The 27,382-nt window shown below is 34.0% G+C and overlaps 1 protein-coding gene across 7 annotated transcripts in view; it reads right to left on the bottom strand.

Annotated features, from left to right (window-relative positions):
- Window positions 1-27,382, bottom strand: part of VPS13B (vacuolar protein sorting 13 homolog B) — a 604,787-nt gene that overhangs the window by 286,512 nt on the left and 290,893 nt on the right. For 5 of the 7 annotated variants that reach the window (XM_079796377.1, XM_079796379.1, XM_079796381.1 and 2 more), the window contains 5 exons: window positions 23,936-24,107; window positions 23,312-23,426; window positions 21,039-21,180; window positions 16,996-17,404; window positions 7,689-7,800 (listed from right to left, as the gene is read on the bottom strand). In XM_079796377.1, coding sequence (XP_079652503.1) covers window positions 7,689-7,800; window positions 16,996-17,404; window positions 21,039-21,180; window positions 23,312-23,426; window positions 23,936-24,107 — 950 coding nt within the window. Of the gene's footprint in view, window positions 1-7,688; window positions 7,801-16,995; window positions 17,405-21,038; window positions 21,181-21,715; window positions 21,783-23,311; window positions 23,427-23,935; window positions 24,108-27,382 lie in introns of those variants that run through there. The other 2 variants (XM_079796380.1, XM_079796383.1) reach the window with 2 other exon arrangements.

Raw genomic sequence — 27,382 nt, 5'->3', positions numbered from 1 at the left:
AGTGTTGAATTGTGAATCACTTAAGTCTTTGTAATTTGCATGCTAACAAAGAACATTTTAGCTACAATAATTTCAATTTCCTATTGATACTGGTAAATTTGTTCTTTACTGACCACTCTAGTAGCTTTTTCACTTAAAGAAACAAAGTTTTCCTTTTTTAAGTTCTCAGGTACAATAATGTGGGCTTTTTGGGGGTGTGTGTGTGTGTGTGTGTGTGTGTGTGTGTGTGTGTGAGATTTTATTTATTTTTTTAATCTTTATTGTTCAAAATATTACGTATGTCCCCCTTCATCCCCATTGACCCCCTCTAGCGCCCCCTCCCACCATCCCAGGCCTTTACCACACTATTGTCTGTGTCCATGGATTACATAAATATGTAATCTTTGGTTGATCTCTTCCCACCCACACATGCCCTCTGAGATTCATTGCTCTGTTATAAACCCAGTACTAGATTCAAATCTATTAAGTACTGAATGCACTAAAAAGGATTAGCAAATGTCTGCCTTTATAACTCTGCTTCTCATTTGAGACAAAAATCTTAATTATCACTTAGGCATAAGGATTGTCAAAGATAAAAGAAAAACTATCAAGCCAGACTATGCTTCAGGACCACGAGTAAGTCGGGGAAATGGTGGAACATATCACAGAATAGGAGAATCCCAGATCCTCTGGTCCAGGACTCGCGGAAGGTCAGTAGGCCAGTAAACCAGGAAGGTCAGTAGGCAAGGAGAGGCAGTACAAGAGGGTACAAGGTTAAGGGAGGGGCTCAGGAGGATAGACAGCTGAGCATGAACACTTAATAAGTAATATGTTATGTAAGTTGTTGTTTTCTAGTGGTTCAGATGCTTTTGAGAGTAATAAAGTGCAAGTCCAAGTAAGGTGCAAGTTAATACAAGTCTTGTTATTTTATATTTTCTGAATTATAGATTCCGAAAGTTAACAACTGCTATCAACTGAAAATTCTGAAGTTAAGGACTGCACTGAGGGCAGTGGTAGGGAGTAGGAGAGCCTGGGAGTGGAGGGCACTCATTTTTTGAGCCTTTCACAATATTTGCACATGGAGCATTAAAAATCACTGGCATTTATTAAAAGTATATGTTTTTAAATCCTCTCTTTACAAAAGGTTTGGAACCACTGATCTAATCTGCTCCATAAGGTGTGGTCCTCGAAGCAGCACATCAGAACCACAAAGTGCCAGGGTCACACCCCACACTCAGGCTGGGTGTGTGGAAATGTGGCATTTCAGGCCTCATCCCAGACCTCCCAAGCCAAAACCTGCATTTTAAAAAGATCCACAGGTGTTCTGTGTGCACATTAAATTTAAGAAGCACTGGTCTAATTCAACACACATCAAAACTTCCTATGTGGCCTTCTTGATTGGCCTCTGCAACGTTAGTGATGGGGAGCTCAATACCTTCTGAAATAGTCAACATTTTAAAAAATAAATTCCTGATCTCCTCCAACCCCAAACCATATCCTACCACAGTTTTCCTTCCCTCAGTTAACCAATCTCATCCTTCCAGTTGCTTAGGCCAGTAGTCGGCAAACTGCGGCTCGCGAGCCACATGTGGCTCTTTGGCCCCTTGACTGTGGACACCACGGCCTGGGCGAGTCTATTTTGAAGAAGTGGCGTTAGAAGAAGTTTAAGTTTAAAAAATTTGGCTCTCAAAAGAAATTTCAATCATTGTACTGTTGATATTTGGCTCTGTTGACTAATGAGTTTACCGACCACTTAGGCCATGCAACTGAATTACCCTTATCTTCTTTGTCTCAAATCCCTTGTGCAAGCCATCTGCAATTTTTCCTGAAGTCTTTACCTCTAAAACAGCTCCAGAATCTGACCACTTCTCACCACCTCCACAGCCACTGCCCTGGGCCAAGCCACCATCATCTCTTGCCAAGATTATAGCAAGTAACAAAACCTTGCCTTCCCTGCCTGCAGTCTTTTTTCACATATTCGCCTGAATTATCCGCTTACATATAAATGAAGTCACTTCTCTGATCAATCCCTGTGAGGGCTTCTCAGCTGATAAAACAAAGGCAACCCTCAATAATCAAAAGCACTTCATATCACATATTCAGTTACCTAGTCCTTAACCTGACTCCTTTGGAGCACAGTATCACACTTCCACGTGTTTCACTGACTCGTCACTCCCTGTGTTTTTAAATGAATAGTTCCCCTCTTTTCTAAGGTGTACCTTTAGTCCCTGCTGGCGATCCCTTCATTTCTGCAGGTAGATATTTGGTAAACAAAAGCATTATTTCAAAAATTCAGTTTACCCCACAACTACATCTCACTCAACACAGCAGCCAACCCCTCAGAATAAAGTACACCCAATACCTAAAACAGCGCCTCATGCACAGTAGGCTCCCAATGAGCATTTGTTAAATAATGATTAATAAACAAATAGCCCCTTTTATTATTAGACTATTACAATTTGAAAGATCTTCATTCTATTGAGCTCTAACTAGTATTGTTATAATATCCACTAATTTAACAATCCTGGTTGTATTCTTAGCTTCAGAAGGAATGAAGGTACTCCCTATGACACGATAGGCCAAGTATCTGAAGAATGGTTCCATGTTCCCTAGAAGTTTTCTCATCTTCAAATTTAAGATCTTCAGTATGCCAGTCTTACTGTGTTGTTCCTCCAAAGGTAATACGTCTCTTCTGTACTGGCTGGATTTGCAACTTTAAACTCAATTCACCTTTGACTTCAAACTTCTCAAGGGTGAGACTTATCCTGTGTTTCTTGCAGGCCTCTCTTAACAGTGCTGCACTGCTCATTAGAAATATAATGCAAACCACAAATGTGGGCCTCCTAAATAAATAAACATTTGCCAGTAGTCACAATTAGAGAAAGGTTTCTAAAAAAAAAGGTGGAACATTGTTGTAGTAATACAGTTAACTCACTATATCTAAAATATTGTCATCACATGTATAAGCAATATAAAGATTTTAAATGACATATTTTACTTTGTTTTCTTCTTAATCCATCAAAATCTTGTATACATTTTATACTTCCAAAACTTCTCAATTTGGACTAGCCACATTTCAAAAGCAGAATAGCCACATGTAGTTGGTGGCTACTGTAATGAACAATGTGTCTCTACCATCCATGGCTTTGTCTTCTTAGGAAAGTGAAACTTTGAGAAACTCATATTCTTCTTGCCAGGGTCCTCTCCCCACCCAACATTTAGATAAAGAAAGCACTGTGGAGGGCTGACTGGGTTGGTTTCCCTCTAGATTCCAACATGTCACTCTAGATCTCATGACTGAGAAATGTCATTTGCCTTCTTTCCACAACAAAATCCCTCAGCTGATAGCCAGACAAGGCAACAAATTCCAGACTTAAAGAAGAGCACCCAGTCTCCACTTAAAAAAAAAAAGAAAGAAAAAAGGCATTTCTCTCTGGAATTTAATTTCTCTAGACCTTTTTGTTACATCAATTTTGATATATATGATTTTTAATCAGCTGTACTGAAATATAATTGATACCCCATAAAATTTACCTTTTTGAGATGAATAATTCAGTGTTTTTGGTATACTCTCATTGTACTCACTATGCATCATTTATTGATAAGCACTCCATGTGTATCCCAGTGTACATCACTACTACCTAATTCCAGAACAGTTTTATCACCACCAAAAGAAATCCTATACCTATTAGCAGTCATTCCTCTCTCCCCTCCTAGCAATCACTATTCTACTTTCTGTCTCTATGGATTTGTCTATTGCGGACCGTTTGCATAAATGGAACCACATAATATGTGGCTTTTTGCGTCTGGCTTCTTTCAGTTTGTATGTTTCCAAGGTTGATCCATGTTATAACATATAATCCATTCCTTTCTATGTCAGAATATTATTCTAATGTATGAATATACCACATTTTGTTTAGCCCTTCTTCAGTTGATTAACCTTTGGGTAGTTTCTACTTTTGGTTATTATTAATAGTGCTGCTATAAACATTGCTGTGCATGCTTTTATGTGGACATATGTTTTCAATTCTCTTGGGTACATACCTAGGAGTAGAATTGCTGCATCATATGGTAACTCTATGTTTAAACTTGTGAAGAATTGCCAAACAGTTTTCCACAGCAGCTGCACCGTTTTACCTTCTCACTAGAAATGTCTGAGGGTTTCAATTTCTCCACATCTGTTATCTTTTTTATTATAGGCACTCTACTGGGTGTAATTTTGACTTGCATTTCCCTACTGACTAATTGGGTTGAACATCTTCACACACGCTATTGGCCATGTTTATATCTTCTTTGGATATATATCTATTCAAATTCTTTGCCCATTTTAAAAATTGGGACACTCTTCTATTATTGAGTTGAAAAGTTCTTATATTCTGATTACATGTTTCTTATTAGATACATGATTTGTAAATATTTTCTCACATTCTGTGCATTGTCACTTTCTTAAGAGTCATTTGCAGCATAAAAGTTTATAATTTTGATGAAGTCCAATTTATCTATTTTTCCTATTTTCTCCTTGTGCTTTTGGTGTCATTTTTAAGAAACTGTAATATAGCCCATGGTCACAAAGATCTACTCCTATGTTTTATTTTATAAGTTTCAGATTTGTAGCTCTTCATTTTTAGTTCATTTTTGTGTATGGTATCATCTATGCAATAGTCTGAGCACATTTATTGAAAAGACTATTATTTTTTAAGACTATTCTTCTTTATCATTGAATTATATTGCCTCCTTTATCAAAAACCAATTGATTATAAATGTGATGGTTAATTGGATTATCAATTCTATTCATTGTCCTGTGTGTTTATCCTCATACCAGTTTTCCAATATCTTAATTACTTTTGTTTTGTCATAAGTTTTGAAATCAGGAAGTATGAGTCTTCCAACTTTGTTCTTCTTTTCCAAGATTGTTTTTGCTATTTTGGGTCCCTTAAATTTCCATATGAATAATTTCCATCTGAATTCTAGGATCAGCTTGTCAATTTCCACAAAGAAGCTAGGCTGGAATTTTGATTGGCATTGTGAAGAGTCTGTACATGATTTAGAGAAGTACTGACACCTACCAACACTGTCTTCTCAACTATGTCTTCTCAAATAGAAATAATCTTTAACACACACACACACACACACACACACACACACACACACACATTTTAAGATATTCTTTAGTTTCCTGGAACAATCTTTTGTAGTTTTCAGGATATAATTTCACAATACTTTTGGTAAATTTATTCATAGGCATTTCTTTTTTTATGCTATCATAAATAAAACAATTACATTAATTTCACTTTTAGATTGTTCATAGCTCATTGCTATTCTGAACTTATTTTTTTACATTTGATTGTTCTTCAACTTTGTTGAACTTGTTTATTTGCCCAATAGTTTTCAGTAAATTCCTTAATATTTTCTATTTGTGAAATCACATCTCTGCAAAAAGACAGTTTTATTTCTTCCTTACAATCTGGGTGCCTTTTATTTCATTTCTTGCCTAACTGCCCTGGCTGGAACCTCCAGTATAATGCTAAATAGAAGTGGGGAGAGCAGCTATCCCTGTCTTGTTCCTGATCTTAAGAGGAAGGTATCCTGTCTTTCACCATCAACTATGTTAGCTGTGGGTTTTGACCGATGCCATTAACAGGTTGAGGAAGTTAGAAAAACCAAGACAGAAAGAAAAAACACCAAGAGCAGATTAAAAGAAAGAGGAAGTAAAATCATATGGAAAAAGAGCAAGAGAGTAAAATAACTAAATTTTATAAGCAGGGGGAGGGACTAAATAATAGAAAAATGAATTCAAAAAGAATCCTGAAAGAAATTAGTAAGAAAGAGATTGTGAAATACTCTGTCATTAGCTAAGTACTAGTATATGCCTTTGGCAAAATATGTAAAAATTCTCTATCTCTTGGTTTTGTCAATTATAAAAAAGAAAGAGAATTTATTTATAAACATTAAATACCTAGTATGTACTTTTGTGTACATTTTTATGTATTTTATGTGAGACACTGAAGTTCTAAAGAGTTAATACATTTTTTGACAATTAATTTATTTTTTGGCATTATATTTTTATATTTTATAAAACATATCCAACAAAGTAGCAAAACAGGAAAGGCAATGAAAAGGAAAAGAAGGGAAAAAGTAAAGAAAAGATAGAAAAACACAGAAAGTGAAAAGGTCAAGAATGAAGAAAGATACAGCAAGGTAAGGAAAAACTGGGTATGAAGAAAGTAGGGAAAGTAAACATGGAGGGAGACTGAGAAAAGGTCCAAGACAGACAAAGGGAAGGAAGCACAAGAGCAGGAATCTGAAAGCCACATCGCACAGAGGGAGGCTGAAGGGCAGCGAGAAGAGAGCAGAGGAGGAAAGGAAGTATCTCCGGAGTTCACTTTATTGATGGTGAAAGGGTCTTTTAATGGGAAACATATTTCACCAAAAGTAAAGTAGGGCTTGTTTTGAGAACCACTTACATCCAAAGTGAAAAGACAAGATAAATACACCTGAAAGAACTTCTAAATGTTAGAAAATCCAATTATTTTCATCCAGAAAGGATTCTACTTAATCATTTTCCTAGATACTGAGGGACTCTAAAAATATGAGCTGTGATGTTGGCTCTATCAATATTTGACTAGAGACAACTATTCTTTTGTGTCTTCCGTTTCCTAATCTATAAAATAAGTTTGAATTAGATAATTCCTAAAGCCTCTTTTAGTTCTGACATCATAAGGTTTTACATAAGCTAGCAAAATAAAAACTTATTTAAGGAGTGAATACTATAAGCTAACAAAAAAATTAATGCAAGAAAAAATGATACATCATTCGAAGGAAAAAATATCAACTCTAATAACAGACAAATTTGAGGAAATAAAATCTCCCACTTAAAGTGGCTATCACCCTGTAGGTAGCTGGTAAATGCATTACAAACATGAGAATCTTTTCCTAGCAGTAACCTTTAGGAGAATAGTAGGAATTCATTTTTTAAAAGAGTGAGGCAGACATCTGAAAAACAGACCAGCAGGAAGACCAAGACACTTGTTCATCTGCATTTCTGTGACTTGTCTTGCTTGGTTTATTTGCAACTGCACTTTTATGTCTGGCAGCAGTGCCAACCTCAGTCCGAATGATATATTATTTTTATCATGTTGATTACATATGTTCACCAGTTTAGTTGTCCATATATGCTTGGTGTGGTTTGCAAATACTCGGCGACAAAATCCAGAGCATAGCCTTTTCACAGAAAGTGTTTACTGTGAAATTTCTCTTTAGAACTGCCTTTTTTACAGCTTTGATCCATATGACATCCACAGTCCTACATTTCAAATAATTGCTTATAGCTAAATTAAAAAATGCTTCTTCAATTTTATACAATATGACTACAACTGGGTTTGTTCTAGAGGAGACCTCATTTTCTTATATGATCAGAAATTTGGTCAAGTTTAAAGTCTGCTTGAATTTTCCAAACTGCGCTTCTTCAGTTTTATAGTGACTTGGTACTTACATTCTGTTATTCATCAACACTTCACAGAAATACTTGATTTGTCTGAATGAATTTAAAAACCCACAACTGAAGAAAATCAGAAAAACCTGGTTTTAAATATCAAAAGATCCCAAATGAAAAGTATTTCTACAGGCCACACCAAGCAAGTTTTATTGATCAGTGTACTTCTTCACAGGATGAAAATGCTGCAAGACTGAACATAAGAAAATAAACTTACTGGTAAATGTCTTTCCTGAGGACAGATCTGCCGAGGGGATTGTCAGCCTGGGGAGCCATAGCAACCGAGCCAATCTTCAAAACCATGGTGTCTTCTTTTGCTGCCTGATTAACTGTAACAAAAGAAATAGATTTATGGGGCATACAATGGATCTGTGCATAAGGGCAAATCTTTTTATTTTTTGGTGAAAACAATTTGTTTGTTTTTAATGACAAACTTGGAAAGAGCCTTCATGGGTGCTGCATGAATGGAATGCATTCTCTTAGAAAAGCAACAGAGCGTGTTTGAAGTTGAAACCCTGTGACAGATGTGGCCCTACCCATGTATCTCTAACAGGGAGGAATCTCTGAGTAAAGGTGTAGAAACATTAAAATAAGACCAACAAATGAGGACAGAAAAAAATTAGGTTTAAAAGTATTTGATGTTTCATAACTATTTCTTTTATATCCCATTAAGTAGTTTTCTGTTATACACAATGACAGGGAAAAAAAAAACAAATCCACCCCAACATTAAGACATATGATATTAAACATATACACGCAGTACTGAAGCAGTATGTTTACCTAAATTTCATAATCTTAAACTAAATCTGCATCTTACTACTCCCAAGTGATGTTCAGCCCTGGCTTTTTAACACTGTGTTATTGTCTACAAACATATTGAAAGATACCACACAGTCCGTAACAAATGCTCGACGCATTTAAATTTACATGATTAATCGTAACTACACACACACAAGGTATACCAAAAGATGAGCTGTAAAATGTCAGAAAATCCCAAAGAAATACAGTGGCTGCAATGCTGAAGAAAGAAATCAACCAGTTCAACTTATTATTCTAGACACCTTAAAATTTTTAAATTTCTACTGTGAAATTGAATGACAAATAGGAATTTTCACACCTGTGTAAAAGTTCTACCTCCTAGTGGAAACTAAAGCAAAGGTAAGAAATCTCAGAAATCTATAAAAGGTAAAAGGATAAATCAATTCTGATGCTCTCCTTCTAAAACAATACTTTACCATATGTTTTCATCCTATAAAGTTCAACTATTTTTCTAAATATCACCAGCTAATTCAATGTCTTTTCTGAGGACTGTTTGGTATGGATCGAAGTTCTTTATCCTATTAATCTATATTAATTTTTACTCCCTCTTCTCAACAGATTATTCTAGCGTAGTAGATGTTTAAAATTTGTTTTAAAATGTTTAAAAATTGTTAACAATATACAACTTCCTGGGTTTTGAAGAAAACATATACTAAAACTCATAATTTCTCTCAAGAAATTATCATCTGCCACAAATGCAACAGAAAAGGACTGGCTGCAAGACCTCAGGAATATCCTGAGCAGAACATGCCAGCAAAGGCATACAATCCATATTTCCCAAACTGTGTTGCCCAAAGAATGCAAAAGCCAAGAGATTATTTCCAGCTGCTTCAGCAGTACACTCAGTATGGTCTGACTTAGATTAGCCTAAAAAAGAAAATCAGAATTAAGAAAATCAGAAAAAATAAGAAGAAAGATATTCAATGAGGGAAAAGGAAACAGATTAAGATGTACATAAAGGGAGTGGCAACATGGAAGTGGGGGAAGGACAGAAAAATGGGGAAAAAGAGATGAGCTATCATAATAAATATTAGCATGTGTATACCACAATAAAGACAGTACTTTTAAATGTCCACGGAGGAAAGATCAAACAGAAAACTACTTCTCATGCAGCTGCACTATTTTCAAATGACTAGAGGTCTGTCTTGATTATAGGTCCTTATATTATGAACATTGTTTACATTTCACAAATCTTGCATTTTACGCCAAACTTATCAAATAGTTCCATGTGGGTAAAACCTCTGATTAAGCAGCAGGCATCAATTAAATCAATAAATAGTAAGCCTGGAGAATAGAGCAGGCCACAAAAGTGCAATTAGTGTACTTGCTAACTGTTCTCCAGCCTACAGATACTGCCCACCACGTGAAGGTCTGAAGTGTACGAGAAACACTGCAGTAAATGAGGTACATATGGAAGGAAAATGACGTACTTGGTGTTACATACAAAGCCAGATCCAAGAACAGGACTGTTTCTGCTAGTGCCAAAAGTGTTCTCACTAGATTATACTGACTATGAGGTTATAGTAAAAAAGCACTTAATACAGATCATTCACAAACTAAACCAAACTATTCAATTTTATTATAGAAAGTAATTAGCTAATCAAAATGTAGCTTTGAGATGTAAGAAAAAAATAACAAAAATATGTTTTTATACAAGAAAGTGCCCTGAGTCATTTCTTCAGTTACTTTATAGTTGGAAAAAACAAACTTCCCTTTTTGGGTTTACTTCACCTGCATTTAATAGTTGGACCATATGAGGAAATGTTCCCTCTAGAAGCATTTTCAACATGAAAATGAATGCCTTCCTTTATTGCTTTAACTGTATTTCAAAAATTGAGCCTCATGAGGAACTATTCACTCTAGAAGACATACTAGATCTAAAAAACAGTCCTCTCTTCTGAAATAAATAACCTAAAGCTGGAAGTCAAACACCTGTAGATTCAGATCTTGATAATAACTGCACACAATGCAAAGAATATTCCAGTTGAAACCCAGACTTTCAGTATTACTTTAAATAAAAGATTAGAATGTTAAATATATTTCTTATCATTATTAACTGAATTTTACACATGAACTTTAAAAACTTTTATATTCAGTGGAATATGAAATGTTAAGTCTAAAAGATGTCATCTGTTCTTAGAGTAAGAGAGTGTGTATTGAAAATGAAAAGGCTGTGAACAACTCTAAAATTATGAGCTTGTATGTAAATAACCAAAAGCATAAGTAAAGAGAAGACTTTTCATGCAATTGTCAGGTAACAGTAAGATTGTTGCTTATAACTAAGTTTTCTTAAATCCACAATGAAAAGAAAAGTAGTTTGGAGACCAACTTTCCTTTAAGATTCTCAACATAAACTCAGTATAATAAAACATCTTAAGTCTCAAGAGTATTTGAACTTACCACTGTGCAATGTTATACTACTATAAAGCCAAAACTGTAATGTCAATCCTACATAAAGTTACCAACAAAAGCTTTTATCAGTTTTTGCCGTATTTGCAGTTGAAGACAGAAAGAAGGTTCAATAAATGTGTAACCTAATGACTTCAAGGTATATTAATGAGAAATATAGTTGTTATTAGTTTATCAATCAAAACATGCTTAGAGATATATTTTTAATACAGTTTCTGCTGAGAAGTATGCTATAGCACCATTTAGCTATGCTATTAAGACATAATTTACACATATACTTTTAGGTTAATTAGTCTGATGAAAATATTATTCAAGAAAACTTTTTAAAACCTTTATGGAGTAAAATAAATACTATGCTCCTGACTCTTCAGTCTTATTGTAGTCATTTAAGTAATCACATTTATCTCTAATGAATATGCTACTTCAATCATGTTTTCCTTACTTAGTCACATTCTATCTTTTACATTTAACGTTCCATATAAAATAAACATTTAAAAATTTATCTACACTTTAAAATGGTTTAAATGGTAAATTTTATTATATGCATTTTACTGCAATAAAAATTTTTCATGAGTGAAATTAATAATTTGAATTAACAGTAGCAATGATGAAAAATTAAGTGTCAGAATCTAACATAATGTAATACGCCAAAACCTTTGAATTTTAGGCATGCATGTTTATATTTGTATTTTATGGATAGGCACATATTCTGGCAATTCATAACATCTCAGATAGATATTTAATTATAAATATAAGTATAAGTAAGATATACGCATGTAGATATAGTAAATATAGATATACACATAAGTATAGACAGACACATACACACACATATAGGCAGAAGGCAAAAACCAAAACAATAATGAAAGATGTATGCAATAAAATGTAGACCAGACAAAAGACTTAACGCAAAGAGCTCTTATAATTGGTAAGGAAAAAATGAGCAACTCCTAAAAAAGGAGTGTACTCTTTGACTGACAAAAGACCAAAACGTTTGAGAAACCTTTGCTAGGATGAGATTGAGAAAACAGTATAAACTGGTACAGCCAGTTAGGAGGGCAATTTTACATCCCTTTATATTTTAAAGGCACATTCCCTTTGATCTAGCAATCATTTTCCTAGGATTTTATTCTATAGATATACTCACCCAAGTCATAAAAAATACCACTAAAAAGGTGTTTATTGCAAAAAGTATTCACATAAGCAAAATAATAAAATTTACCAAAAGTCCACAGAGAATGTGGCAGACGGTATTTTCTGAAGATGGCTATATAATGACTTCCTCCGATATGTTGATAGTCAAGGTATCTACTTAGAAGCTATTTATGCATTTTAATTTTAGAATTATACCTTAAAAATCCCACCAAAACCAGCACTAAGAAAAAAAAAAAAAAGTAGGGGAGAGCTTTAAAAATATGATAGTAAAAGTCTGGAAATACTTTTGCAATTACAATCAATTGGGGATTTTCCTAGTTATAGCAGGCAAATGGGAAATTTACAACAACAACAAAACTATGTGACATATAGTATTAATGGCTATAACACAATAAGCCAAAACAACAACAACAAAATGCAAACACACAAAAAGGAAATAAAGCTTTTATTTTTTTTCTCCCTTCTCTCAAACAGTCAGACTCTTATTCCTTTTGACATGTACATAAATCAATGAAGCACAGAACCTGTTTCAATGAACTACTGCTCAGTGATAGAAAACTAAAGCCAGGGTTAACCAATGAACTTCTGACCTTTGCTCCTTGCAGAGGGGTTCAGCACACAGGAGACCCATTGCTCTTCTTGTTGACTGAACTATGCCTGAACATTAACTTAGTTCAGCAAATATCACAAATCCTACCCCAGTCAAAATGGCTTCCAAACAGATTGGTGGTTCCTCAAAAAAACAGAATCCTAAACATAGAATTAGTATGATCCAGCAATTCCACCCATAGGTATATATCCAAAAGAACTGAAAATGGGCTTAAACGTTCCACTGAATGCCAGTTTTCACCACAGGAGCTAACCCAAAGGTGAAAGCAGCCCAAGTGTCTGACAGGTGAATGGATAAACAAAATGTGGTATTCTATATAATAAAAGCCTAATATGCTAAGTGTCTGGTCGTCCATTCAACCAATCAAAGTGTAATATGCTAATAATATGCTAAGGTTGTTCTGCCGCTCAACCGCTCGCTATGACGTGCGCTGACCACCAGGGGGAGACGCTTTGACTGGTAAGTTAGCTTGCTGTTGGGGTCTGGCCGATTGGGACTGAACGAGACGGGCCGGATATTCCCTGGAGCCCTCCCATGGTCCCTCCCTGGCCCTGATTGTGCACTGGTGGGGTCCCTTGGCCTGGCCTTCACCCTCTAGCAATCCAGGACTCCTCAGGGGATGTTGGAGAGCCGGTTTTGGCCCAATCCCACAGGCCAGGCCGAGGGACCCCCACTGGTGCATGAATTCGTGCACCAGGCCTCTAGTATCATATAACAGAATATCATTCAGCCATAAAAAGGAGCAATTCACTATGAAAATGTCCCCTCTACTAACAAATACCAAAGAGATTCAGAAGTATTCAAGATATCAAATAGATAAAATATTTTAAGAAAAATGAGCAAATTTTAAGTGCAGCTCAAATGCTTAGATTGAGAAACAGCTACATCTAATTCAGGACTATTTATCAGTATAAACACTATTGGACACATATTTAAAAGTCTTAGCCAAGTCAAGGAGAGTTGACTGGGGTGGTAAACACACAATACAATATATAGATGATGTATTATAAAATTGTACACCTGAAACCTATATCATTTTATTAACCAATATCACCCCAATAAATTCAGTTTTTTAAAAAATTCCATGAAAAAGAAAATAAAAGTCTTAGCCAGACTAACTCCTCTAGAAAAAGCAATATACTGATATTGCTTCATAGTCTAGGCCCAATTTCAAAACAATAAATGAGATGAAGCACATGCATTTGTTTATCTTCTTTTTGTTTGTATTTGTGACCAATATTGATATTTTATGGTGTGGAATTAAGATGTAAAACCTTAAATTAAATCAGTATAGGGATATTACAGGAAAAAGGACTCATCTTAGGCTTAGTTAGGTGATTACTATTTAATAGTATATTTGAGGGCCATCTGTAATTCCTGAACACTTCTATGTTACCACAAAAGCCAGATATGTTGCTTTACTTCCTGATATGTCTGCATGACCATTCCCTATTTTTTCATAGAGCATTCTCCCTGTATTTTTCTCCACCTCATCCGAACCTCTCACCTCCAATATCAATTTTTTTCTGATGTTTCAATGGCATTTACATTCAAATAAAAACAATTAGAAAATCATGAAATGGAGAACATCAAGTATATATTACAAGGAATTTTCAGGAAATCACAAAAGCTTACTAACATATCTTATTGTTAATGAAAATTACAGGAACTCACTCTAGTTAGAAAAATGAATGCTTGTATACCAGCCAGAGAAATATTTGTGGAAAACAATATCCTTAATTGTTTAAAAAAAATTTTAATTTTTTGTGAGATATCATGAGACTATTTATTCTTATTTTTATCTAGATACAAAATATCTATAATTATATTTTAATGGAAATAAGATATAGATACTGCAATAAGGTATTTTTAACTTTATTTTTATTGAAGTTATTGGGGTGACATTGCTTAATAAAATTATGCAGGTTTCAGCTATACAATTCACCTCTCATCACCATTTATTTCCCCTTTACCTCCTTTTACTTCACCTACCCTCCGTCCCCCCACCCCCAGCAATCATCACACTGCTGTGTCCATGAGTCTTTCTTTTTTTTCTTTGCTTAAACTGTCAGAGGTGAGGGGGTGGGGATCTGGCTGAGAGGGGTAAAGGGATTATGCAATATGCTGTTTTTAAAATGTAATGTACTACTCCAGACTCTGTTCCCAAAATAATGATACATTTTCTGTAATAACAAAGCCAAACGACTTCTGTTTCCTTAGCATTTTCCCTTATTCTCAGTTGGAAAATCAAAAATGGTTTGAAAATCTCAGTCACCATTCATGTCTGTTCCTCTTTATGGTTACAAGAAAATGTTATTATGGCTCTCAAGCTGGTTCTCAGAAAACTATATTGTGTAAAAATGTAAATTTCTTTTTTTACCTATGCAACTTTAATATAAATTATACTAGAAGCCCGGTGCACAGATTTGTGCACCAGTGGGGTCCCTCGGCCTGGCCTGTGGGGATCGGGCCGAAACCAGCTCTCTGACATCCCCCAAGGGGTCCCGGATTGTGAGAGGGTGCAGGCCAGGCCGAAGGACCCCACCAGTGCACCATCAAGCTGGGGAGGGACTGTGGGAGGGCTCCAGGATGTGTCTGGCCCATCTCGCCCAGTCCTGATGGGCCGGACCCCAGTAGCAAAACTAACCTACCGGTTGGAGCGTCTGCCCCCTGGTGGTCAGTCTGTGCCATAACAACTGGTGAAACCATCCGACACTTAGCATATAAGGCTTTTATTATATAGGATTATCTTAAGTAATCATTAGGTATTCATATAATAAAGAATAACAATAAGGAAAAAGTATAAAGGTCATTGCCTCTGCAATAAATATGCAGCCTCTTTTCTGGTTAGTGGTTTGTCTTTCATGTTACTTGCTGTTCAATAAAGACTAATTCTTTAGCCCTGACCAGTGTGGCTCAGTTGGTTGGGCGTATTCCCAAGCATCTGAAAGTTGCAGGTTCGATCCCCAGTCAGGGAACATGCCAGGGTTGTGGGCTCTATCCTTGGCAGGGGGCATGCAGGAAGCAGCCAATCAATGTTTCTTCTCACATTGATATCTCTCTCTCTATTCTCTATTCTCTCTCTCTCTCTCTCTTCCCCTCCCTCCCTCCTTCTTTCCCTCACTCCCTCCTTATCCTTTCTTCTCTACCTAAAAGTCAATAAAAAGAAAAATCTTTTAAAAAGAAAAAGACTAGCTCAGGTGTTTCTACAAACTATCTGAACAGATTAAAAAAAACTGAATAGTTCAGTTAAAATATAAAGAATATGCATATGCAGACAATAATAATTTCATATCTCAAAGTAATCAATTTTATGATGGTCACTAGTAAAAAATTAGAATTAAAAAATAGAAACTGATTTGTATTAAGAACACACTGAATTTATCTCTAGATAGACATCTTGGTAATTAAGAACTAAAAAAAAAACTCTACAATATTCTCTTTTATTTACAGAAATGTTAAAAAAAAACCATTACTTTTAATACACTTTAATTATTGAGAATTTTAGGGAGAATACCTTCCCTAATTAAAATCACCTATTAAATGTGAGACAGAACAAGAGACAGAATAGACTGAGAAGAAGGAGACTGCAACCAGGTGCTTTTCTTTTGTTATATAACATCACTGACCATTCAAGGTCTTCCTCCTAATAACTAAGAGAAAAAGAAAAAGAGTTTTGCTGTTTCTTGTGCATAAATTATCCCTCAAATATTCATTCTCTCTTCTCTCTCAAATTCACAGAACCCTACCACCTAGGAAAGATTGTTTCTCACCCTCTCTTACAGAGGGTATAGTCATGTGACTAAGTTTTGGCCAATGAGGTATAAGCAGTAGTGAAATGTGGGACTTCCAGAAATTCTACTTTCAAAGAAAGGGCAGCACCTTCTTCTGATAAGGACTATTAGGTACTACTATCACCATGTTAAATATAGGGATTTAGTTAACTCGCTCGAAATTTCACAGTTCATTTGAACTGAGGTCTGTGTAACTCCAAAGTTCATACCATTAACCACTGTGTTATAATTTCACTGAAAATTCTTTAAGTTATTCATTCTTTTATATCATGGGGAAAATTAAAATTTAAAAGTCACTCTGTGGATGGAGGCAGTGGGATTATCAATTCACTTCATTGTAAAACCTAGAACAATTTCAGAGGGCACCAAGGTGCCTGGAAGAAGCCACAAGAGTCTTGGTTTGTTGGCTATTTTTAACTAATTAACTAATTATATAAACATTTGAGTTTACTATAACAAATGACAGAAAGTCTAAGCTTCACTTGCAAAAGCCCTCAAAAAAAAATTTCTATTATTTCTTACTACAGTAACTAAGAATAAAAAACATACCCAATATTCTGACATATCTCCTAAAGATACAGTTGTAGAATGACTGTAACATATTTACTCTTTCTAAAGCACACCAAACTACAAATTATAACCCGGTGCCATCTTTTTTAAAAAAAGAAAGGAGTAAGACTAAGGTCTCTAGAAGAAAGTTATTTAAATAAGATTAAAAGAATTTCAGAAGACAATACCTTCAATGCGTTGCTGCATTTCTTCTGTTTTTGGAACAAAAATTCTGATTACGCTCGTGTTGATGTAAATCAAAGGTAAATTGCGTGAAGTCACTGTATGGGTCCTCATGGGCTGACCAGGAGATTTTCTTTTCTCTTTTTGGGTCCGTGGTAATTTTGCTTGAAATATACTTGCAATGGCATTAAGTAAAGGAAAACAAAGGACAATATCAAACGCTTGTGATGAGAGAAGAATTTCATGAAGAAAATGAGGGGAACCATCCGTTAAACCTTCAGATAACTTATGAAAACTTCTTCGTTCATTTCTTGATATTAATTTGTGGCGGACATTTTTTGTTACAGCTTTTGTGTATGTCAAAGAAAGAAATCCATGCTGCTGATGAGAGCCATCTAGAAGTTTTGTAGTTGTCTGTTCCAGAAAAAAGAAATTACAATATACATTTCATTAAAAAAGAATCTATTTGAAAGCAGAAAATCCTCTCAGTTGGTAACATAACCTTTTATCATGTCTATACCTCTTAATGAGCACATTACAGAACAATTCTGCAGATGGGGCAAAAGATGGGACCACTGGTATGACTGAACTGAAAGGAATCCTGAGCTCTAGTTGTAGGTGTTGAGAGAGGTAATTAAATTCTTTGTGTATGTTTCTGTGGCTTGTACATTTTTGTAACATTCAGAATTTGAAAAAGATCTCTAGATTTTATCTTTTCATTCTTGATAATTTATCATTAAGAGAATACATATGCTGTCACAATATGGGCCACAGAGGAGTTGTTTATGCGGGTGAAATTGAAATAATCATGTTATTTCCATTTGTGATCAACAACCTGAGTAGAAAAGATAATTGACTTCACTTGACTTACATTTATAAGAACCTTTTTTTCCCATTGATAATTTGGCTTATTTATATGAAGACTGAGCCCATAAAAAGAGCCTCATTGATACCATGCTTTGATAACTAAACTAACCATTTAATGCATGTTTACTGGAAATGATAACGTGACACAAAAACAAAACATTTGCCCTTCAAACTTGCCTATTTCCAGTGGCTATCATATAATTTACAAAACCTATCAACGCTTCTACAATTCTTATTCTTTGAGTTCTATACTGCATTAATACACAAACAACATTTGATTGAGAGTGAAAAATTATGTCATTGTAACTTTAATATTTATGACAAAATTTTCCCAATAAAGATCATATTCAAATTGCACATTATAAACAAATTATAATAAAACAACATACTTAAGAGTAAAGTAAAATGCATACTTTGTAAAATATGAAAACAAACTATTCTCCACTAGTTTCCCTGAACATAAAATCCTATTTTGAAAGTCACTCAATATAAAATTAGAGTTATTATACTTCACATTCCTGACCCCTCTACCCAAGACTTAATAGCTTTTTTGTTATTAGATTCCGAAGAGTAATGTTAAGAGAGAAGGTGAACTAGGAAGAAGAAAAAGGACATATATCCTCCCAAACAGGAAAAACATGAGAAGTAGCAATGCAGCACTGTGTCTGCACCCATGTTACCCCATCGCTAGTGAACCTATTTTGCTTCCACTTTCTTCCTCTTGTGTATTGCCTATCACCCAATGACAGGCAACAGAGGGAAAAAGTATGCAATTCAGCGATCACTGTTGATTTTGTTTTTAATCAGGACTTTACGATGAAGAAAGGTGAGATAAAATTTACCTTTGTACTATATGTTACTTTTTTAAAGTTAATTTCATGAACACTAAGAAAACTTGGAAGTAGACATTAAATGGGTGTGCAATATAATAATTTTTCATATAACTGTCCTGACCTCAAAACATATTTTTACTGTTCCTAACTTTCTCATTGCCCCTCTTCTGATTTCTCTTTCCATTTGCTTTCTATACTCAAAACAAAAGGAAACCTGGTAAAGTAGGAAAAAGTCCTACCACTCTTATCACCGTATTGCTGAACATCTGGCAGCAGTAGACGGAGGAGGGTGGCTGAGGTGTGGCCCTGGTAGAAGAGGCCAGCAACACTTGTCTGTCTCGGGTGTCCAACCAGGACGTTGGAGGGGAGGTAGAATCAACAACTGATCTAAATAACCCACTCAAGTCTTCATTATTGGCATTATTTGAATCCTGGAGTTAATGTAATAGGTATTTCTAATGTCTAAATGTTTTGATTTAAAAAATATTTTTAGGATATTGAATATAGGTACTCTTAAAAGGTAAACTCCCATAAGAGATAGCTTGTTTGTTAAACTATTGAATCCATAACTCACTTAAGATAAGAGGGGGGATGCCCTAGCCGGCTTGGCTCAGTGGATAGATCGTCCACCCTGTGGACTGAAGGGTCGCAGGTTGGATTCCGGTCAAGGGCATATGCCTGGGTTGTGGGCTCGATCCCCAGTAGGGAAAGTCCAGGAGGCAGACGATCAATGATTCTCTCTCATCATTGATGTTTATATATCTCTCTCTCCCTCTCCCTTACGCTCTGAAATCAATAAAAACATAAAAATAAAAATATTTTTAAAAAAAGATAAGGGGGGGGGGGGAGAAAGAATGAGTGAATACTAGCTGGAGTTAATATATAATTACTTTTCATAGCATAATAATCAGTATTTTATATGATTTAAGATTAAAATTTAGGTAACACTAATAATTAGGAAATATTAATAAAATAAAAAATAGTGCAGTTGATAAAGAAAAATTTTAAAGGACATTAACCTTTTGCACTCAGATGTCGAGTGTGATTCGACACGGTTAGCATTAGAATAAAGGAATCGAGAAAAAAGCAAGTGAGTGCAAAGGGTTAATAATAATTTTTTTTCATGAATATACATAAAAATTATTAAGAATGTTTTCCATGGACACTAATGAACCTTCAAAGATAAGAAAATAAATCTAAACAGAACTTTCTCCAACCAACGCCACATTAAGAGACCTATTTTTTCCAGTCTAGGCTAGAAAAAAATTCAAAACTCAAAACAGAAACAAGCATTTGCCATGCCAATAAATATTAAAGATTAAATCTAGGAACAAAATTATTTAAAATACTTGACTAAGTTTTAAAATTCTAAAGATATGTGCTTTAAACTTCTTTTGATTTACAAAAAAAAGGGGGAAAGAAGTAGATAAGTAGTTTACACATGCTAAGAAAATATCTAATGTTTGCAGTAATTTAATAAATTCTTAAGATAATAACTATTACCATTGTGATAATCTGCTCTTAATAATTTAAAATACATATATTTTTACTGACTTAAAAATGCCGCTTATCCCTGGCTGGGTGGCTCAGCTGGTTGGAGCATCATCCTGTACACCAAAACGGTTGTGGATTCCATTCCCAGTCAGGGCATGTACCCAGGTTGCAGGTTCGATACCCTGAATAATGTTGTTCTCATATCAATGTTTCTCTCACTCCTTTCCCCTCTCTAAACATCAATAACATATCCTCGGGTGAAGATTTTTAAAAAGTCACTTAAAATTATTAGCTTAGTAATATATTCAGATGCACTGTACTATTCAGAAAAACCAGGTTCCAAACTTCTAAAAGCCAATGTGGTACAGTCTAGTGTTCATTTTCTATCCAGTCAACGAAGGACATACAGCCGTTCCCAGATTCAAGAGGGTACCATGTAAGGTGCTTTGAATATTTTGTGGAAAGGAAATGGCATAATAAAAGGTGGGAGAAGCAAACTGAGTAGAAATCATAAAAGGAATGACAAAAGCAGTATGGTCAACTCTTGATCACTAAACACATGCATAATTTAAAAAACATACTTAACATCCGATTTTAACTTTTTATGGTGATTGTAAAATTAGTTTGTATTCACAAAACCAGGGGAATACATAGCATAAGCAAGTAACCCAGAAACAAATTAGATTACAGTGGAAAACCAGTCTATGATTTAAAAATTAATGATAGCTCATTTACAAAGTAAGATGGTACAGAGGGAAAGGAAAATCAAGAGTTGACTCTATGAATAATTCAATCCCTTCTCTGGGTTCCTGTTAATGGGAGTTCTGTAGCATAATTTAAAAATGATTTCTTACAGAAGGAAAGAAGCCAGAGCAATTACTGAAAGGGTCCTGCTTGCTGATGGGTCGAACCAACAAGGTGCGTCTGTTCAGCTTGTCGGTACAGGAAAGGAAGACACCTCCACATTGCCCCAGAGACCAACACTCTTTCCCAAGGCTTGAGGTGGTGGACAGGAGCAAAGAAGGTAAAAAGACAAAAAGCAATAAAAGCCATAAGCAAAACACCTCGATACTTTTAATTCTGCTCAAGTTTTACAGGTTTAGATTTGAGCCACTGCTAGGTATGACTTGTGTCTGGACCATCTTCTGCAAAAGTATTGTTAATGGAAATAAACAAAAAATGATGTATTTTTAGCGTAAAATGACTACTTTTAGTTGATGATAAAAGAATCCACATGGCTCACTTATGAATTAGAAAAACTTCTAAAAAGTCAATATAATAACACATTAATGTAAAATATATTAATCAAAGCAATCTTACCTTTGACCTTTGGAAAAATTTACTTGTTATTCAGGAAAAATGGTTACAAAACAGAAGCAGCTAAAAAAATAGTTTTATTTTACAATGTAATTGTGGAAGGTCAAAAATTATTCCGAGCTCTAATTCTTGTAACCATTTGTCCTACTGCATGAAAGAACAAAGATAAACAGTTTATATTTTCAAAAATTCATAGTTACTAAATGAGTCTCACCACAGGTTTTTCTTTGCACTGTAGAAATACTCCTTCAAAATGTCCTGACTGCCAACCTTCCCCTGGCCTGGAAAACATAAGTTCACCTTATCTGTTCTCTTCAATTATTCTGAATTTGAAAAGTGAGCATATATAACTATTTCAAATAGTAATGATGTAAACAACACTACAAGGAACTAAAATGTGGATCTGACAATGCAATCAATAGAACAATTTACTTAGCACCACACCCTGGTAGTTCTGCACAGAAAGATTTGTCTTAATGATAAATTATATACTTATTTGGTTAAGTATTTATTTCTATCTTACCCATGAGACTATGAGGCCCACAAGGGCATGATTCATGACAATCTTTGTTAATCACGATATATCCACTGTCTAGTAGAGTGTGACACATAATACACATTCAATAAATATTCTGATTAAACAAAATGAATAAATTATCTAAATACTTAAAACTATCCTAAATGTCACAGTAAAGTCATAGATGATATAGAACAAAGATTATAATATTTACATCATAAAGAAATTATTTCAGCTATATTATTCATGTATCACTTGCAAGAATTCTTTTGATATAGAGATATACCGTTTAAAAGGAACAAAAGAGCTAAATCAAAAATCAATTAATGATTCACTATTAATACAATAACAATTATATGCTTGGCGAGATAATACTATAATAACAGGGCTTAAAATATATACAGCAAAATATTTTGAACTTCACAATTATGACCCAATTTTTCAGCTGTGGCAGTTGGATAATTAGTGACATGAGCATATTATATATGTAATAAAGGATAAAAATGCAAATGTTTTAATGTAGAATTAGAAACCTGTTGAATAAAAAAGACCTTTTTAGGGAATATAATACATCAATAAAGGTATACAACTATATGTGCTTCTGCAGGTACTCAATAAATAATTTTTGAATGAATATAATGAATTGAGAAAAAATAAATAAGGCTGCTGATATAACAAAATACAATGAAATTCAAAATATGATGTGATTTGGATTTGGATTTTTATTTGGAAAAAAATGACAAAAATTGCTATATAAGCTTTGTGAAAATACCTAAAATTTCACTTTTTACTACAATTATTTATCATTATAAACAAATTATATTTGCTTATAATCATACTTTTCATAGAAATTTATTAGGGAAGAAAAATATGAATAGTCTCCAGAGTGCAAAGGGACATGAGATGTTGCTTCATTTAATCTACATTATACTGTTACAGGGAGTGGTTGGCAAGGATATAGCAAAAACCAAAGCCATCACCTGTGTCCCAAGCATCTTAGCAAATAAACGACCCACGTAACAAATGTCAGAGATGATTAATAAAAGCAGCTTATGTCATTTAATATGGCAATGTGGATATTTATAAACAAATTTGCCTTTTTGTGAAACAAAACTTTATTATATTCCACATATGAATGAATACCAAGTAAAATTAACCAATTTATCTGTTAAGAAACCTCTTTGAGAATAATTATAGTATTTCTAAAAAATAACCAATATAAATGTAAAAATTCTTATTATACTTTGTTCAAAGAAAATATAGCCTTTCCCATAATCATGACTCTTTACTTACCTGCTTCTGTAGTGATCAATATTGAAACTTTCTACTTTACATTTCACTTTGGTATATACATCCTGGACATCTATGGAGGCACTGAGGTCTTCTAGTTCACTGACCATACAAAGCTCTGCAATAAGAAATGAACATTAATTTCAATATTGATCCACGATCAATGGCATATATATTCTTGATATCTACAAAGGGACTGAGACTTTCTATTCATTAACTACACAAGATTCTGCAATAATAAATAAAATTTTTATCAATATAGGCCTCACAATTAAGATAGGATACCTATTTCAAAATAGGGGAGTTAGTGTTCCTAGTTAGTGTTTTATGTGTCATATCTTATATCAGTCATTGATCTTTGCAGTACTTTTAGTGACAATGACTTAATATATCAATATGACCAAGAAGAAATTACTCGTGGCTTTTAGGATGAATTTTAATACAAACAAGACAAAATTTAGGTATAATATTCAATGTTAGTATTGCTAATAGAAATCACGTGAATTAGATCTGATGATATTTATTTAATTTAAATAGCAATGACAAATGAAGTCTACTATGATTTTTTTTCTAAAAATAGTGTTTAATATTTTATCTTTACAGTACAGAAGAAAAGGAATCCTGTACCTGTGCCTTTATTTTCAGGATCTGGAGCAAAGAGTTTTATCGTAATTTTGGGCAGCACCCACTGCATCCATAGACTAACACGTCCACTGGATCCACCAATGTTACTTGTAGTTTGTTCCAAGGTAACAGAATCGGAGAATGGTGAATCATCACCTGCTTGTACAGAATCTCCCTGGGTTGACAAAAGACAACAACACTATTTAACTTAAAAAATCTTTAATTATTACCTATAACTTTTCCATATGCTAATGCTAATCATATAAAAATGGTTATGCTAATACATAATGCTAATAATATAAATTAATAATATAAACATATACTAATCAATATACTGAAGCATGTTATTATACTATTTGTTTAAAATATGTGTATAAATATTTGAACATTAGTAAAGTATTTAAAGTTAGTCTAGTTGGCAGCATGATGTATTAAGAACTTCAGATACTAGCCATGTGATTTAATCTTTCAGATTGAGTCATCTTCTGAAGAAATGGTTATTATAATAATATTTACTTCTTAGCGTTGTTAACATTAAATAAGAACATGAATATAAAGTGATTACCTATAATAAATAATGCACAAATAGTAGGTATGATTATCACCATCAAGGATACTTAGAAATTGTACACTTATATTTTTAAGAATTTGGTATCCTACACCCTTCTTGTCTTTCTCATTTTGTCTTCTTTCTAATTTTAGCACATTTTCATGTGCTATATATTCCTAACTTTTAACTTCGAACTCCATCTATGCCAAGGAGTAATTTAGCAACAGCCAACAGTTAGAACAAAGCATCCCCTAAAATTTGATAGAAGACAACATGATCAGTATACTGTTTTCTAAGGATAGTTTCTCAGACTAATCTCTTACTCAAACCATTAGGTTGGCTCTTAGAAACAGCAATGATAAGAAAAACCTCAAACAAAACAAACCTAAAAACTCAACTTTCATTACCACAAGACATTTACCTTGACGTCAGATTTACAGCATCTTCTAATCAGAATAAAATTCAATTTCATTGAATCCCCATAAGGAGACCAAATGGGGAAGACTTTCACAAAACAATAGGTACGTGTTTATTGTTGGAATAGTTAAGCACCGAGCACAGTAAAGCAATAGTGTCCTGTGATTTACAACAACAAAAAATTATAGACTTAATCCTGAAGATAGTATAATCATTTCTTCATCCAATTACATGAAGCAAAGCAACCAGCTTACTGTTTAGTGATGTTTTCATATAAATGCTTCTCCAAAATAGGTGGTCCTTTATCTGCTATAATTGAAATTCCTAGAATTTGAGAAGCTATAGAAAAATTCGGGTTTTTGGTTAGCTGTCTAAAATAACACAGCATCCAATGAAAAGCATAAACTAATCCCAGAAAAGGATGCATTTTACAAAGTAAAATTCAATAAAAGACAACATATTATAGTCAGTATGCCTTTCTTTACAGATAGGTTCTTAGATCAGAAGCATTCATAAATTAATTCTGCCTCAAACAGAAGAATATCATAATCACAAGCCTGGAAACTGCAGAGAAAAACAGCCATTTCATATCAATGAGAGTGATTTTTCACAGTTAGGCATATTCACTATGAATGCTAAGAAAACTCTGGCTGCAAATTGAATAAGTAAGCACTCCTGAGGAAAAGTTTTGCTTTCCTTCCTCACGGAGTTTCAATTTTCATTTTGGATTTACAACATTTGGTGCGGTATTGTTAAATATGTTTATGCATTAATTTTCTGCTCTATTTCCAATTCTATAGCAAAATCGAGCCAGAATTGGAGATGCTGAACTATTTTCCCACACCTCTATGCCAAGTTCCAAAATATACAGTTTAATTCTTTCACCATTTTGTTGCAAATTGACCAAAATACTGAGTTTATTTTCCTAGCTGAATTTATCTTTGTTCATCTGGAAGAGCAAACACTTCAGCCCTTCATCCTTGGCCTGTTTCAGACCTCAGGGATGATCATAGTTTTGGCCACATTGCTATTCCCCCTTATCAAAATAACTCCAGAGTTCTTGTTCAATCACGAAACGTCCCGAAGGGCTAAACACTTCCACCACTGTTTGTACTTAAGTCAACAGTAACAAGTGGCCTGCTGTGGTTTCCACTACCTTTGCTCCCATTATTTCAATGCAAGGGTGGGAAAAATGATTAACTGTTTTTTAAGCTCAGTACTTAAGCCTCTCACTCATATTTCCCCCTCTACACCACCCAGATGGATATTCAGGAAGCTAGAGCTATATTCACTGAAAAGTATGGTGCTCCCTATCAACATGTCAACATGAAAAGAATTACTCATAGTTTAAAGTATAAATCATCCAAGAATCATATAAACAAATACTTCTACTTAATACAAACAATTGTTAAGAGTGTGCTTTTTAAAACTAGATTTATAGTAAATTCTTTACAGTTAAAACAATTTAAAAATAATAGTTTTGACCCAACTCACCAAGAAAGAACTATAAGTAGTAAATGTTTTAACATTTTATGAACTTTTAAAATGCAAATATTAATTAGGAATTTAAAAATTCAAAGCTGCAACTTCAAAGTGGTGCTCCGATATATAATTGATATAAATAAGCACAACAAATGTAAGGTAACCTCAGATTATATCTACACAATAAAACTATTTGAAATTTAAAATCAAGTAAGCCAATAACTGAAAAACTAGAGAGATTACCTGAAAATAAATGCATTTTGAACAACTACTAGGTACTAAGAAATGAACCACTTTATGCTGGATGAACCATTTTTTGAGAACAGGGATGCTAAAAGTAACTTGAATTCCTTAATCAATAAAGAATGCAAGTCAAAGTTTGTCATGAACCTAAACTTCCACACTTTGGAACTTAATCTGTCAATTCTTACTTTAGGGTATGTTGTAAATCAACATTAGCATTCACACAGCATTTTAAATTTTTCTAAGCTTTAAAATTATTTCTTATACCAATGCTGTGAATGAAGATGGCCTATCAAAGACATTACTCATTCATACAAGAAAGCAAAAATGGAAACCTCTGGCTATGAAATTAACAGTGAAAAGGTCCGGCTGGTGATCTTAGATTAGACCCTGAGTCCCTCAGAGAAGAAAATACATAAAAGTCCCTTTGGGGGAGACCAGGCCATCATCACTATGTAAGACCTTCACAGAGAAAGTCCCACTAAAGAAGTACTCCCAAAATAAGATTACATAACACATAAGGAAACAATCTACTATAAGAAACAGTTAGGAACACAACAAAGAGTAGGATTAGACTCTCAAGAAATGCATGTAACAGAGCTGATAAGAATACAAAATAATTATGTTTAAAACAATTAAAAACATAAAAACAAGCAAAAAAATGAGCTCATATTCATAGTTTTATGTATTTACATAAAAGTATATTTGTATTGACTTAATAAATATATACATCTCTATTCCCTGTACCATAATAAATC

Source organism: Cnephaeus nilssonii (assembly GCF_951640355.1).
Source record: "Cnephaeus nilssonii genome assembly, chromosome: 18".
NCBI classification, from domain to species: domain Eukaryota; kingdom Metazoa; phylum Chordata; class Mammalia; order Chiroptera; family Vespertilionidae; genus Cnephaeus; species Cnephaeus nilssonii.
This window is presented reverse-complemented; position numbering and strand designations above follow the sequence as displayed.